Source organism: Struthio camelus, chromosome 3, assembly GCF_040807025.1.
Source record: "Struthio camelus isolate bStrCam1 chromosome 3, bStrCam1.hap1, whole genome shotgun sequence".
Classification (NCBI taxonomy): domain Eukaryota; kingdom Metazoa; phylum Chordata; class Aves; order Struthioniformes; family Struthionidae; genus Struthio; species Struthio camelus.
Window position 1 is genome coordinate 124,751,080 of NC_090944.1, and position 15,312 is coordinate 124,766,391.

At 44.6% G+C, this 15,312-nt stretch overlaps 1 protein-coding gene across 5 annotated transcripts in view; it reads right to left on the reverse strand.

Moving 5' to 3' along the window:
* CAPN13 (calpain 13) overlaps positions 1 to 15,312 on the reverse strand; it is a 65,395-nt gene that overhangs the window by 27,782 nt on the left and 22,301 nt on the right. For 4 of the 5 annotated variants that reach the window (XM_068940109.1, XM_009686156.2, XM_009686147.2 and 1 more), the window contains exons 4-11: positions 15,121 to 15,239; positions 11,228 to 11,361; positions 9,225 to 9,399; positions 8,291 to 8,359; positions 6,292 to 6,377; positions 4,756 to 4,830; positions 3,712 to 3,878; positions 2,052 to 2,200 (exon numbers count right to left, since the gene is read on the reverse strand). In XM_068940109.1, coding sequence (XP_068796210.1) covers positions 2,052 to 2,200; positions 3,712 to 3,878; positions 4,756 to 4,830; positions 6,292 to 6,377; positions 8,291 to 8,359; positions 9,225 to 9,399; positions 11,228 to 11,361; positions 15,121 to 15,239 — 974 coding nt within the window. The remainder of the gene's footprint in view (positions 1 to 2,051; positions 2,201 to 3,711; positions 3,879 to 4,755; positions 4,831 to 6,291; positions 6,378 to 8,290; positions 8,360 to 9,224; positions 9,400 to 11,227; positions 11,362 to 15,120; positions 15,240 to 15,312) is intronic. The other variant, XM_009686140.2, reaches the window with a different exon arrangement.

The following is a 15,312-nucleotide window of genomic DNA, read 5'->3' on the forward strand; positions in this document are numbered from 1 at the left end:
TATCCATTTTGCTTCGCCGAAAAGATTTGATGCATCTCAAAAGGTATTGAGTGATAAATAACGCCGCTGATGAATAACAGCGGTAAAAGCTGCTGAGAGAGGAAGATTTGGGCCACATGAATCTTAGCACTTGCACGCTCCTTGTGCAAAGAAAACCCGTGTAAACTTCTGTGCAAAGATACCACCGCTGGTTGCCCTCAGGCACTGATGCAAGAAGTTGGAAAATAAACCAAGCGAATATACCACCATACACCTACTCCGGATGAAGCTTTACTGCTCTCAGGGGCAGTATGCTGGACAGGCTAATAGGAGCTGGTATTACAGCTCTCATGTTAAAATGCTTAGGCTTTATCTAGGTGGGAATATTTTCTGTATAATCGGCTGTGTGGATTTGTACCAATATCATTACATTACTAAAACCTATAGCGTGGTCAGTTTTGTGATAGAGCAGCACGACAATCCACTTCCTTCATTAACCAGGCACCCCACAATAGTCCTGGTGCCCTTGTTAATGGCGCGTTCTGGCCTTGCCATTCAGCTCTCACACGTCCTGCAATATTGCATATTTATGAGGGGAATCAGAAGCTTGACTTGAGCCTGAGCTGAGCCATGGGCTGACCTCCCATGGAGGACATGACAGGCAGAGCTGACATACTCGCTGTATTTCACCCATCCTGGGGAATATACTAAGAGAGAGAAAAAATTAAATGAACACACCTAAGGATCAATTTGAGGGGAATAAAGAAGAAGAATAAGTTTTAAATACAAAACAAGAGCAGAACAAAATTGTCCTCTATTCTGCCTCCCTGATTAGGCAACTACCTCTTTCTGAAGGAACCGAGAACTTTGCCATCAGCTCCCACGAGTGGGTCATTTCTTTCAAAATGGGTGACTAACCAAGGTGGACATGCACCATGGTAGAGCACAGAGGGATCTCGGTATCTGGTGACTCTTGGGGGACTAGTGGTGAGGATCCTGGAAGGAGTGATTTCCCCATTTACCAGGAGCAGGAGCCATTCCCTGGCAGGCAAAGTCAGCCCCTTGCCATCCTGCAGGGCTAATACCTGCCCCAGGCAAAAGATCTCCTTGCACAGAGACAGGTTACTCCACTCACTGGAGGGATGCTCTTTTTATTATACCTTTTACTTCCCATGAGAGAACACTGCCACTGTTTTTTACGAGCTACAAAGCTATAGCTGTTAGAGTTATGGCATCAATTATTCAAAGTCTGGGATTAGGGCAAACCTCTCCTGTGATCAGGAGAACGTGAAGTTAGGATCACACCAGTCTCTGCTTCCTTTTTATTCTTTAGGTTTAGTCCTCCCCCACCCCGCAGCTGACAACAAAAACACTTTGGAAAAGGCTAGCATCCATCTGCACTGGCAATTGCACTTGCAAGCCTGGCAACGCTCTGACGATAACTGTCCTTGCAGTGGCACATCTCTGTATGGTCACCAAGTAAAAACCCCAGACAAGTTGTGGTGGAGGTGCTGGGTAAGGCGTGGTTTGGCTCTGCAGTGAACGGGGGTAAAGCCTTCCCATAGGTGTTGTGAAGGGAGCTGTTGAGTTTCCAACGTACCCAGTGTGCTCAGCTTTGCACAGCGTTTGTTTGACAGAAAAAGGCAGGACAAGTAAGACAGGCCCATTCTGGGGGAGCAAGAGGCAGTTCTTGCCCCTGCTTGGCCTGGAGCACTGCGGTTTGTGCTGGGTTGTCATGCCTTGCGCTGCACCAGCAAGGCATCTCACCAGGGCTGCAGGGCACAAAGGACATTGTCCTGGCATCTGCTGTAACCTGGCAGTTCTCTGAGTTTCCCGGGGCTATTTTGGGATGCTACAGAGATCAAAACTCAAGAAATGTTAAGATGAGATATGAAGAGATGAGATCGCCTAACCTCACCTTCCCTTTGGCATCCTAACATAGAAAGCATCCAGAAATTCTCTCAAAATACCGACCGCTCTCCTTTTACAGCCTAAGAGGCAATTTACTCCTTCATCTCTGTTTATAGGTAAAATAAGCCACATGGAAAACAACTGTGTCCATGATGCCTTACCCTGAAGATCAAAAAGCCAGTCTTCAATTTCTGTGCATCCAGTGTATTAGCAGCATGTTTTTGTATGAGTGAAATGACCACATTATAGGTTTTTGGGTCATAATCTGTCACTTTGAAGAAATACCGAGACTTCCTCAAAAGCGTACCTGCTAAGAAAGTGTTATTATGTTAGTAATGGTCACATAATAGTGCTTAGGTGTCCCCTTAGTAGTCTATTGTGTTAGATCTTGCTTATATACACCCAGAGGAAGAGGCAGTTCCTTTTCCAAGATGCTTTTGATAGAACAGAGCACTGCAGTCTCTGCATTATCAGTGGGAAGTTGAGGCATCTGGAGTTAAACTAACTGGCCATTAATCATTCTGGAAACCTCTGGCAAAGTCATAAATATCACGGAGATTTCCCAAACCCTCACCATGTGTTTCACCTCCATGGTATACCTTCCTCGAGGCAGCAGAGAGTGGCTTTCAACCCCTGGGCAGACCCAGTGGCTGAGCAGAAAAGGACCTTGGCTTGAAAATCACAGGCACATAGAAGACAAAAATAAAATGGGCCACACTACCCTCCCCCTCCTTCTGTTAGTTTTTGTCATGGAAAAGAGAGAGTGTTGAGGGCCAGAAGGAAACAGCTTCTTCTTGGTTAACAGGAAGCGTCACTGATAAATAGCAGCAAAATGCCCAAACTGGGGGCAAAGGAATGAGGTGGCAACATCTGCTTAAACCAGTCTAGACTTTAAGCCAGTAGCCATGCTGGCTAGCTTTGAAAGCTGCATTTTAGCCCGAGACTGTTTCTAGACATCAACTCAACTAGAGGGTTAGTGGCAAAACACATTTCTGAGGATAATGACTCCCCTCCCCATGCTCTCAGTTCAGCACCTCCACCTCCTCACCCAGCCAGGGCTCTGCTGGGTCCCTGTGTCTTCAGTGCACAGCATCACATGCACTGTTTTATTATCATCCCCTGAGATGGTGGTCAGGGTTATGAGAAGACTGAAACCTGTAAGCATAAACCTGTCTGCTGCTGAGTCAGAGATCAATACTGCAGACTAAAGCAGCCCCTTCATTGACCAAATGCCACCATCTTAGATTAAAATCACAAAGCACCTAAAGCAATGCAGCAGCAATAAGAGTAAAATTAAACAAAATGATAACAATAGCAACTATAATAAGAATAATAATAATAATCAGAGCTTGTAATGCCAAAATAGTCCTGGCACAGGCAGCAAAACCAAGAGTCTTATCTGCCCAAAGGATTTGCTGTGTTCCAAAACAGAGGCTTGGAGCAGAATTCTTTCATTTCATATCAAATTCATTTCAGAATATTACTTGCTCTGCGAGACCAGCCACATATGTTGCCAGATCAGACTTTCTAATGAGGTCCCCAGCAGCACCTACTGTAATTGACTGAAAAAAGACAGACAAGCACATTTTAATTTAAAGAGTTTAGGTTTTCTAAATCACAGCTCTTCTATTTTAACTCAGCAGCCAGTGCTGCTGCTTTGTTTCTGCCTCTTTAGCTGATAGGTGCTGTAATGGGAAAGAGCAGGCATTAATAACTGGCAATCAATATTTCTGCAGAGTGGGAATCAAAGTGAGTGTTTCAGTGTAAGCACTGGAGGAAGAGATGAGAGAGGACAGGGTAATTGCAGTGGGCATTTATTACCAGGGGAATAGTTGTTCCTGCCTGCGGTGAGCGCTGGACTCTGCTGGGATATGTGCCTGTCCACAGTCCATGTTGTGCGGTTCTGATCTCCAAAGTCCAAAAACGTTGGGGTACTGTTGCATATATACAGCCAGGAAAAGTGCTCCTGGAAGTTTTCACAGGACATCCTGCAAAGAAGCAGAAGGGCTCACCTTTCAGTCTGAGATGCCAGCTAGATACTCATGTTCACCCTCAACGTCCTCCGAAGGGGTTACGTAGCAGACCCTGCAGGCTGTAACCAAGCTGGCTGACGCCCTGCAGAAGAGCTGAGCTTTCAGCGCATTCAGGCCCCCCTAAAGCCTCAGTGCAGTTACTGGGCATGTTTAATAGCGCTAGGTGGAGCCCTACTGTCTCCGGTGCATCTCTGCCACAGTGCCTTGCTTTCTCCATTCACTGTGTCTCGCTCCACATCCAAGCTTGATTCAAGCCTGCAGCATCGATCTTGCACTGGCCTGCTGTTCCCCCTGCTGCCCTCAGAGCCTCACTGGGCAAGTGTATACGTTCTGATGACTAATAATTTTTAGAAAGGAGGGCTCTCACCCATGGGTGAATTGCATCTGAGAGTAACCAGAGGTTGTGAAAGGCCACAATCATCTTCAGAGCAGTCAAGCATGTAAGCTCAGATGTCTATCCCCTCCAAATAGCAACTAATCTGAGACTCAAGCTTGTCGCTTTACTGGGAAGAACAGCATGACACAACAGCTAGGCGTCAGGCAGCTGAATTTTCAGTTCTTTCTCTTTTTTACCAGCCTGCTGCTTAATCTTGGACAACTCCATTTCTATTCCATAGGTCCAGACTCCATAGGTCTATTTCCTTTCCTGCCTTCTGTCAGACTTTGAGACCATGGGGCCTGGAAAACCTTCACTTTTCTGTTCGCATAGGGCTAACACAGTGGTGTCCTGGAACCATCACTAAGAGCAGAGAAAATTAATGCCTAGCAGACCCTGTTCCATAACGAATGCCAACAGAAAACCTGGTAGACGAAAGCATCAACAGGAAAATACCAGAATTCTCCATCGTTTTTTTCTCTGTAGAGGGCTTCTTTGTATTTAGGCTCAACATGATCCCACTCGGGAGACCTGCAAACCGAAACAAATCAACCAGTAGTTTTGAGAGGCACAAGTTTCCGTCTCCCTGGCCTACCCATTCATCTACCCAGCTTGTCAAGTTGTGAGGGATCAGGAGGGATAGGCGAACTGCATGTTGGGAACAGGACAGCGCTCACTACCTTTTTAGCCAAAGCCAGAAAACCAAGTGCTGGTCCTTTGCTATAATTGCCCTTGAGTCACCCACCCACGGATGGGGAGTCCTGCCTCTGCCCTCTGCATCCTCATCACCCGCCCTCAAACCTGAGAGGTTAGCAAGGTACTGAGGCTTAGCACTCCTAAGTGCTGATATTATACTGCCATGCAGAGAGAGCATTAGCTAGTCAGTTGTGTTATTTCCAGACAGCAGGTTTATAATTAAGAGATAATTGTACTCTCTGCAGAGTAGAAGATAAATAAACAGAGCATGAATCAATAATTTATTGATTTACGTAGTTTACCTGTGAATGCACTCTACCGACATTTCAATTACAGTTAGGATTACACTTCACCCTTCCAAAAAACGGGAGGATACTGTCTGAGCAGATAGCTATTATCCCAGTCTTAAACATGTCTGCATCACCCACTGGCCCATCCAGATGTTACATGCTAGCCCGACTTTTTTCTCAGCAGAGGACTTATAAGCGCTCGTAGTACCAGGGGGAGGTGGTATTCTTGCTATTAAATCACATAAGGGTGACACCTGTACATCTCTCTGATCAGCAAAACACTTGATACAGTTCCACTGGGCAACCAGCACTGATTTTGAAAAAAAAAAAAAAAAGAAAAAGAAAAAAACTATTGCAATCTTTCCTCTGTATCATTGTCGTCTTCTGGGAAGAGATGTTAGTATGCACAGGCAAGAGCAAAGTAGTCCTTGCCTCTCCAATGCTGCATGCAGGAACCATGAGATCAGTTCGATTCAACCAGTGGTACTTTGTTTTTGCAATAACCGAGGGCCCTTTTTATCTCTCTGTGTCCAATACGGCATAAAAATCCTGCCCTACTCTGGGGCACACTGCTAACTTATCAGCCTCCCCAGATTCAGACTCATGGGAGAGGAGGGAGAGCAGGAAGGCAGATATACGATTGCAGCAGGCTCCCTAGTATCAGCCAGCCAGTGCTGGGGGCATGTCCAGAGCTTACTTCAGGTGGTAACAATTCTCTCATCCATGACTTATCCGGAATTATCAACTGCGACAACCGTACGCTTAGACAAAAAGGGATACCTGAACAAGGCCTAGTGAGGAGCACATATAAAATCAATGCTGCATTAATATTCCTAGGCCTGAATTGGATTTCTGTAGGCAGTGGCTTTGCAGATGGAAGTAGGGCTTATAAATGAATTGATTTAGAACTGTCTGCTTCATTATCATGGGTCCTAGGCAGAGCTCCTTTATAATAAGCCTATAAAAGACTAACTCTCCTTATGAGATTAAAGCTTTAAAGCCATACTCATCACTCCAGGGGCCCTTCCATTCCCCATGCCCCCAAGGATTCCAGATCCTGATGATATACACCCAGCCATTCTTGTAGCGTATCTGTAAAGAGGAAAGAACAAACACAGTCACAGCTTTCCATGACCATGGTATTCAGGGAAGGGATATGTAATATAATGCAATTTCTATACCTTGGAGGACTGGTTTAACTTCTGTCTCATTTGGCTGCAACTGAAAACCAATGTCGTTTGCTGCATTGTAATGGAATGATGTGTGGGAGAAAACTACACCCTTTTTTATTTCTTGAGGACAACGAACAGCAGGCTGACACGGGAGGAAGCTGCAACATGCCTGTCACGCCACATGGCTTCAAAAACCCTGGGAAAATCCAGTTGCTATTTCTGCACAGTTCATGCTGTGAGCCGGCAGTTAGAGACTTTGGAGAACTAGGCCACCAAACTGAGGAGTGTATAAACGCTGATAGCTGACATGGAGAGACGTTGCTAAAAGCAATCTGTGTTTCTGTGTCTGTGGTATTCCCAAGAGTGCATCACTCCAACCTCTGACTTCCGGTTTCAATTTCTTTACACAGTGTTTTCTGCTAAAGAACTGGGGCTTGTGGTTTGCAGCAGCTGGAGTTTCTGCGTGTTTTAAGCCAGAAGCAGCTCACTTTGGCCAGTGGAGCCGCATGGTGGAAGTGGAGAGGAGGAGCAGACCTTTTGCAATGTTTGGGGCTCTCTCAACTACACAGGCAGTGCTGGAGACAAATGCTGTAGCAGACTCTTCCCAGACAAAAAGGCACGGCCTTCTGGCCAGCCTCAAATCATTTCCACGTTCGATGCCCCCAGGGTGCCTTGGCATTCTTATGAGGTGGGGCAGAGCCTATTTCTCCTCTCTGCACACATCGTGAGCAAAAGAAAGCTAAAATACCCTGCTCCTCTCTCCGACAAGATTTGGGATCCTTGCTATCCTCTCCATGGGGAGGGCCAGCTAGGACCCTCCTCGGAGCCTGGCAACCCCAGCCCTATCGTTTCTTAGCCTCTTGGCTATAAGCAAGTGTGGTCAGGGAAGAAATACACTGACTATGACACCAAGCATCGGAGGGCCTGAGGCTCATAACCAAACGAGCCGAACCTCATGAACCAAAGCCAGGCTCATATTGCAAACTACCAAAGAAAGAGGGAGAAGTGAGAAAACAATTTATGGAAAACGATGTCCCCTTTCTGAAGCACTTTAAGTTCCTGGATTAAAAGGCATTATAACTACCTTGACAGCTTGGTCGTTGTTTGGTTTCCTTCTTTGTCTTGCTCGCTATAGCACTCCCCATGTGCACTGCAGCTTGTTGGGGCAAGCTGTGTTGCCACTTTTGGCTGTAAGAAACTTTTGTTTCTTTTATCTTCTCTATGATAAATTGGTCCTTTTTCCAGACAGAGAATATTAATATTTGGCCAGCAGAGATTCTGCATGAGTAGAACAGCTTTAAAAGATGGAGAAATGCTGTTCTAGAACTAGCAGGTTCTTAACTTTTCACATAGCAATTTTTGGCTGCTTGTGATTGATCTGAACAAATGTAGATTTGCAACCCGTGACAAATCCCAGAATTTCAGCTAATGCTTCCATTCTCTTCTATATTGAAAACAGAAGAGTGAAATTTTTAAGTGTCAATGTGGAATGAGAATCCCCAGAAATACTTATTGGCTCTCCGTTTTGCTCTAGCTTGTTGAAAGAGTCTGAAAAAAACCCCGATTTTTGAATTTAAATTGCATTGTCCCATTAAGAAATATTGTATTTTAGGATCCTGACATCCTTCTTCTTCCCACTGAGCCAAAATCTCTCCATCTCCTGCAAGCCTCTCTGGGATATACTGGAATTCCAACCAAATGCTTAAAACACTCCCTCCTAAGTGTACAGTTAATTAAAATAAACCTGACTGGTACAGCAGTGTGACTGCCCTTCACATTGCAGTGGTGGTTGTGATAAGAGACTACTGGACAGGAACAGGTTCCCGATCTTACCTTCGTAGCTCCTGTGACAGTGTAGGCGTGACCCTGCACAATCCCATTTCTCAGCTCTATGTTCCTCAACTGCAGAAGGGAGAAAGCACAACCCTTAGCTCTCCACCACACTGCAAAGGTATGACGATCAACTCCCAGAACTGGCATTTGACATGGCACGAAAGGAGACTTGTGTTTGTCTACGTCAGTATCTCAGCTATACTGGATCCTGAGGGATATGATAGTTGTTCCCACTGTAGCCATAAAAAAGTATAGTAAATTTAACAAAACTACATGTCTTGATATATTTTCAAACTGTTTAACAGTCCACAGCTGGTGCAACTGCATAATGACTTCGGCTGGTTCACTGCCCCAGAGTTTCCCTGCAGCCTAAAGTCCAGCATCAGCCACCTGATTTGAGGGACTAGTCCTTGCCTCACTCGCAATCGCAGAGCATTGTGTTCTGATGAACCACGTACTACAGGAGCAACGCCACATGCTTTGTAGTCTTCCCTTACATCCCGTGTAAACCCTTGGCAAGCTTTCACCAAGACACTTGCTAAACATCACAACGCCTTTTGCAACTTTCCAGCGTTATACCAGTAGCCTATAAATCACTATCATAGCATCCCCTTGCAGAAGAGAGGTGCATTTTGGCCTTTCTAGAAATTGATTGCAAAGGCATGAGGCCAAAATGAGTCCTACTTCAGGAGGATACCACTCTGTTGCAAAGGAATTAGCCAGGAGAGCATCCACAAGACCGTTTCTGACTGGCTAGTTCTATATCTACCTTATCCTCTTTATGTTCTTTATTGCAGAGCCTTATTTCCTTTCTACTTCTAAGATCTCTCCAGGCATCCATAAGCTGTAACTATTATACAGAGAGAATATGCATGACTTGTTCCTTTCAAAATAGCAACCTTTATGTAAATATGCTCCTCGCCTTCTGATTTACCTGTCCTGAGGTGCTACACCCCATCAGACACTGTGATCTGTCAGCTGCTTTCAGTATCTTCTGCAGATCAGAAGGAGGGTCCTTTAATGAAAACTGTACTTGGACTCCACCTGTGAAGTCAACTAAAGCATTGGAAATGTATCCTCCGTGCAAGTTCTGGTAGGAGCCCCACAATCTGAATAAAAGAGAAGTTAATTAGTCCTTACATTGTATTTTAATAAGCAATGCACCATGACAGTGTCCCTAATGGACACGCAGTGAGGTGGTGAGCATAGGGGACGCCTAGGGTGTGTAGACTTTGGGGCCAGGTAATGAAAGGAAACACAACCGAAATACATGCCCGGACACAATACATCCCCTGTGGAATGAATCAGGCAAAGAGGCAGTTTTTCCTCTGTATTTATCCACATTGGAGACAGCTGTCTAGAGTCATTTATGAAAATAATTAGGTTCATCTCATGCCTGCATAGACATTTAAGGGAGATGAGCTGAATCTCACCCTGAAATATCCAGTTTTTCTCTTTTGAACAGAAAAGGAGCCAAGGGTGACTAGCTCAAACGGAAGTTTTCAGGGCTGGTGAGCTAAATTGTTAGTTCCTATATTACACTTTGTCACGACTCTATAAAGATGACCAGTACTCCTTTTGCAAATGGGAAATAGGAAGAAATGAGAGGCAAAGGTATTTGCCTATACTCCCAAAACAAGATAGAAACAAGTTTACAGCTCTGCTCCCAATTCACTCTGCTAGAATGCAATAATATGGCAATAATTTAATATTGCCAACACAGTCCTTGAGCTCTTATCATGTGCTTTTTATTGAGGCAGCAAATAAGCTAGAACGTGCCATACTTAAAGCAGCATACTTAGAGCATGCTGTTAAACCCCACCATATACACTGTATTTAATGGACGCAATCAAATGAAGTCTGTGGCTAATTGTATTTTGAAGGGTCGTCCTTCTCCTATGTTGATGAAAGGAATTTGTCACGGACACTAGGGAAAAACTTCTCAAATGGGAATCTCATAAACAGCATCTTTTGCAACTTTAATTTAATAGAGTTTTGGTTCGCTTTGTAATTACAATCGTATGCGGCAAATTGATACTGACTCCTGAGTCAACTTTCCTGAGGTATCTCAGGGCAAAACACATTCTGTCCCCCAAGCCGCTCAAACCCTGGGTTTAATGTTTGATTACTCCTGACTAAATCTGCCAAATTAACTAGCTCTTTTGTCCAGCCCCTCCTTACTGCTTTGCATGTGTTATACGTGCTTGATTGATGTAGGGTACGTCTTCAAAGTACCCCTTTGTACCTCCCCCCAGCACAGGAATTTCACTTCAGCTCATTTAATAGTGGACAGTGCTATGGATGCTACGAGACCACATTCTGATCCTCTCACTTCCCAGAAAACTTTTTTATTAACCATTATTTCTTTACTAATCATCATTAACCCTGCAGTACTCTGGGGACCTCAGCTAAGAGCTGGAGCTGTCTGTGCTAGATGAGGGCTGACTGGAGACTCAGAGCTGTGCATGTATTGTGCTTGGGCGCGTTCCTCAGTCAGGATTCCTTTCATTGTCTGGTCCCAACATCTATGTAGTCCTTGATTAGCGACTGAAAACAGAGGTAATCCCTGCTCATAATCTCTAGCTTTAAACAAACAGACACATGGGAGGGAAAAAAGAGGTAAAGAAATTTGCTTGATGTAAGGAGGGGAGGCCCAGCCCTCCTGTGTTACCAAGTATTACCCTGGTCGTTTTAATTTTCAGACATTGACAGCCCAGAGTTGGGCGGGAGACGTTTATATCTTCAGTCCAAGACCTACACCTCCAGGTTATGCCGGTCCTGTGTTTGTGTACAGCCACAGGCCCTTACACAAGCGCAGCACAACATACACAACTGCAGGCCTGAGCTCCTCCTTGTATGTTTTGGGTAAAACAAACAGTGAAAAAAAGCATATAAAGCAGTCAATGTTGGGTGGAAGAATAGACTGGGTATATTTACTTGGCATATGCTTTTTCCAGCAAGGATGGCCAGAATTCGTTTGATGTTCGAGGATGTACAGACAGGTATCTCCCATTTAGCAAAGGCAGCCGGTCATCTATCACTACATCCACCCAGTCTCCAAAATGCCAGAACTGCAAAAGAGAGAGAGATAGAAAAGAATGAGCCTCTTTTAAGAGCAAATATTCATGCCAAACAACAGCCTCCTGAAATAGCCCAGGAAAGAATCTAAAACAGAGATCTATGCAAGTTCTCTTCTGAGCTGTTTCAGCCTAATGTTCTACATTGCTAAACAAGCTACCAAGTGGCCAGATTTTTCAGTGGCACAGGAAGCCGTCTGGGAATATAAGCAGTTCTGCAATCAATGGGAGGAAAGATACAAGAGAAACTAATGCTAATGTTACTGGGCATTAGCAAGACTTCAGGATGATAAATAACAATCATGCAGACAATTTAGTAAGCCTCTTTCCTCAGCTGCACTTGGATTTTTCCCTGCAGCACATCTTTTGGCCAGAAAGCGTCTGCCATGATCCGGTCTTGAGATTTTCTTTTCTCTGTGTTTCAGTTAAGACTCTGACACACACTGTCAAAGACAGGGACAGTGTAGTGAATAAATACTACTTTTGAGGTGTTATCCTTGATAGATAAGGAGGATGCAGGTAGTCTCTCCACCATGCGGACAGAACAGGTGTTCTTCCAGCTGATCCAGCTGATGCAGCCTTTCAAGGGAGAAGCCAGGGAAGGAAATCTGTGGGGATGAACTAAAGAAGCCATTTCCAGACTCGTTAGCAGATTAATGTAGCTTAGCATGATTTGCAAACATAAGAGGCCAAGCTCTTATTTGAAGTAATGCTGAGGACCCCAGTGGAATTATGCCAGCAATAGATTTAGTCTATCTTGATTTTATTTCCATGGCTTTGGTCAATGAAAAGCCCCAGAATAAGCTGTTCTGTTAGAAAAGCACAAGACCTGATCTGCCAGGAAGAGCAAAGCAGCTTCCAGTTTGCTCAAGGGAAAGTGGGTTTGGTCATGCTAGTGTTCCTGCCTCACTCTGACCTCTCACTTTCTGCCTTGGCAGTGGAAGGTGGTGGCAGAGCTGGGGCTCTGAACCCAATTGCAAGATGGGTCTGAGTTCTGCCCGACTTTGGGAGGGTGGGGCTGGAGGAAAAGCCTGTCATCAGGCTGCCTGCATTGGAAAAAGAGACATGCAAGGACTGGAAAGATCTGATCTTATATCTTTCCAAAAGGAGCTGTCCTTTTGGTTACCTGAGGTGCCTCCCAGTCACCAGTCAACACCTGGCAGCAAGTCTGTATGGAGAAAAGGTGTGACATCCAGCCACACCTTCATGTAGTGCTTCAAGAGAAAACATGATGGTCAAACACCTGCAGAGAACAATAGGGAGCTGGCTCTGGGGATTAGTGCAGTCTGAATCCCCTGAATGGCGTTTTTCTAAAAGCCAGATTCCTTGGTGATCTTCAGCAGGGAGTCCAAGCTTGGAGGCCTTTTGATCGTGGCCTTCTGATTTGTTTTTTTTTTTTTTTTGGCTGAATAAACAGAGTTGCTTCGCCCCAGCTACCACAAACCTTCAGGCCATTATCTCATCTGAACTTGCAAGGTCAGGAGAGGCCAGAAAGCAAATGTCTTTCCTCATAGAAGGTCCTACAATGCCTCTGGGACTGAGAGAGTGATATAGGAGGAGCCATTCTGCAGTGGCTCCTCACGAAATTCCTCTTCATGAAATTTCTGCCTTAATACCCTCAGGATTTCAGGTACTGCATCGGGGAACATGGGAGTATATTGAACAAAGAAGCCCCATTTAGGCAGGCTGCAAAGAGGGAAGTTCTTCACTTCCACCTATGTAGTGATCCTTTTAAATCAGGACTTTATTTTCTTGTTTTTAGAAGAGGAAGAAAAAGAAATGGAGAGATGCAAGATGACAACACCATAGGGTGCTGCTGGTCAGAGGGGGAGCATTTTGTTGGTATTTTATCTCTTTTTTTTCCCCTCTTCCTTCACAGGGCTCTTAAAGAAACCAAGTTCCAGAAGCAAGCAAGGTGAAAATATCATGTCGTTCAATTACCCTCTTCTGCAGAAGAAAACTGACAGTATGGTGTTAGGGGGTGCCTTTTGGACGAATCCTGAAACTGAGGTCTTGACCACTTGTGGTCTTTAAAGATTTCCTCAATTTCTTCCTGAGAGCAGGGACATCTACGCTAGGGACAGGTCACCCCCATTTTGAGCAGACGCACTCTGCCATAACTCCCTACAGTTCCTGAGGAATATTTCCATTTGTTTCGAAGGCCGAGCTGCTGCTGCTCATTGTCAAAATCCCTGGCACTTTCTGTCTTGGAGATGTCAGAGTTTTTGCACTAGATAAAGTGATTTCTGTGCAAACACAGGACTGAATTAATTCCTCGTGAAATAATGTCACTGTAATTATTCCCCAGACAAAAATGTCACCTTCTTAAATACCATTGCTGAAGTGCTTAACACCCTTAACTCTTCCAGCTGAGTAGCCGGGGTTACGTAGGAAGCCCAGAGCAGCTCTTCATGTTGTTGAGAGACACTGTGCTCCAGACGCAAAAAGGTGAGAAAAAGTTGTAAGCTAAAATGTTTATATTAGCATATGATATGCCTTGTTTGTGATTCTTCACTGAACTGAGGACTGCCGGCTTAGCCTGTGGATGGCAGTAAAATATCTTTGATGGAATAATTGAAAGGCATTGCCGAGAAGGCATTTCCATTCAGAGTAGCTTTCTCAGGGGTTTATTGCTTGAGGAAAGCCAGAAACAGTTGCATTGATTTGCAGATGAGATGACAGGGAAAACATTTTCAAATACTGTAAAGTATTTATACCGCTTAAGATTTAAGAAGAGTTCCTAACCTTTTCAAAGCTCTAATGGAAGAAAATCTAGCTTGCATCCTTTTAATGTGTTTTAAGCAGGACTGGTGTCCCTTCAGCTGGTTCATTTTACACAGTCCACCTCTGCATGCTGGAAATGTGCCAAGCGAGAAACATCTGGTATTCCAAGGAGCGGAGGAGCACAGCAATATTTAGATCGACTGTGAGATAATCCTCCTGAGATGCTACATGAGAACTCCAGCGGGTCAAAGAAGCGTCGCTGCTAGAGCTCTTTGCTTAGTTCTGAACTGCACGTAACGAAACAGATTTGTGAAAAAAGGGGATAATGAATGGCCAAAGGACTCTCTCTGCCTCCAACTTAGCTTCCTTTCCTGGGCTTAATAATACTGCATGTTCTTCAAATCCCATATGATATTTGGTTCTCTCAGAAACAAGCGAGCAGGGCCTGCCAGTTAGTACCCCAGTCGCCCACCTGAATGATTCAGAAAATTTGAAGAACTGGTAGAAAGTGAGATTTACTAAAGAGCTTTGCTGGTCTGTCCAAATCAAATCTATTTTTGAAATGTCAAAAGCCAATTCCTCTGATCTGCCTCAAAGGGCTTGTAATTTCAAGCAAGTTCCACCAGCTGAAAGTGCAAGGTCAAGTATATGGAGAAATAGAAAATGAGTCCAAATAGATAAAGAACTCAGATGCGCTGACAGACATAACAGCCCAAATTAAATCAGGTGTCAGAAAGCCATCTCAAATGTGTATGGACACAAATCCATCTGAATAGCTGGAACGTGTACCTCTGCAGCTGGTCATCTGTCATAACTTTTGGAAAAGGGCTTCGAATTCCCTAAAGTTTGACAATGCGTGGAGCACTGGGGCCCATTATCAAATGTGAGTTTCAGAAAATTCTGACCTGGGAGTCAGCACTGAAGGAACAAAACATTGAAAGATGTTGACATCTGGGACTGCAACTTGGACTCTCTGTATAATCCAGCCAGACAAGTCAGAGCAGTCCTGCTACAGCACAGAATACATACCCGGAAATGAAAAATACCAGCATAATCATCCTGGAATCCTTGATCCTTTGGTAAAACGTTTTCCAAAAATCGCTTCTGCAGCGTCAGGGAGCCCAGGGCAGCCAGCATCCAGCAGTTACCTGGAGGTAGAGAAGAATCAAATATATTCAGTCAGTTATTCATTGCCCCACTGTTATGGTCCATGAATAACTT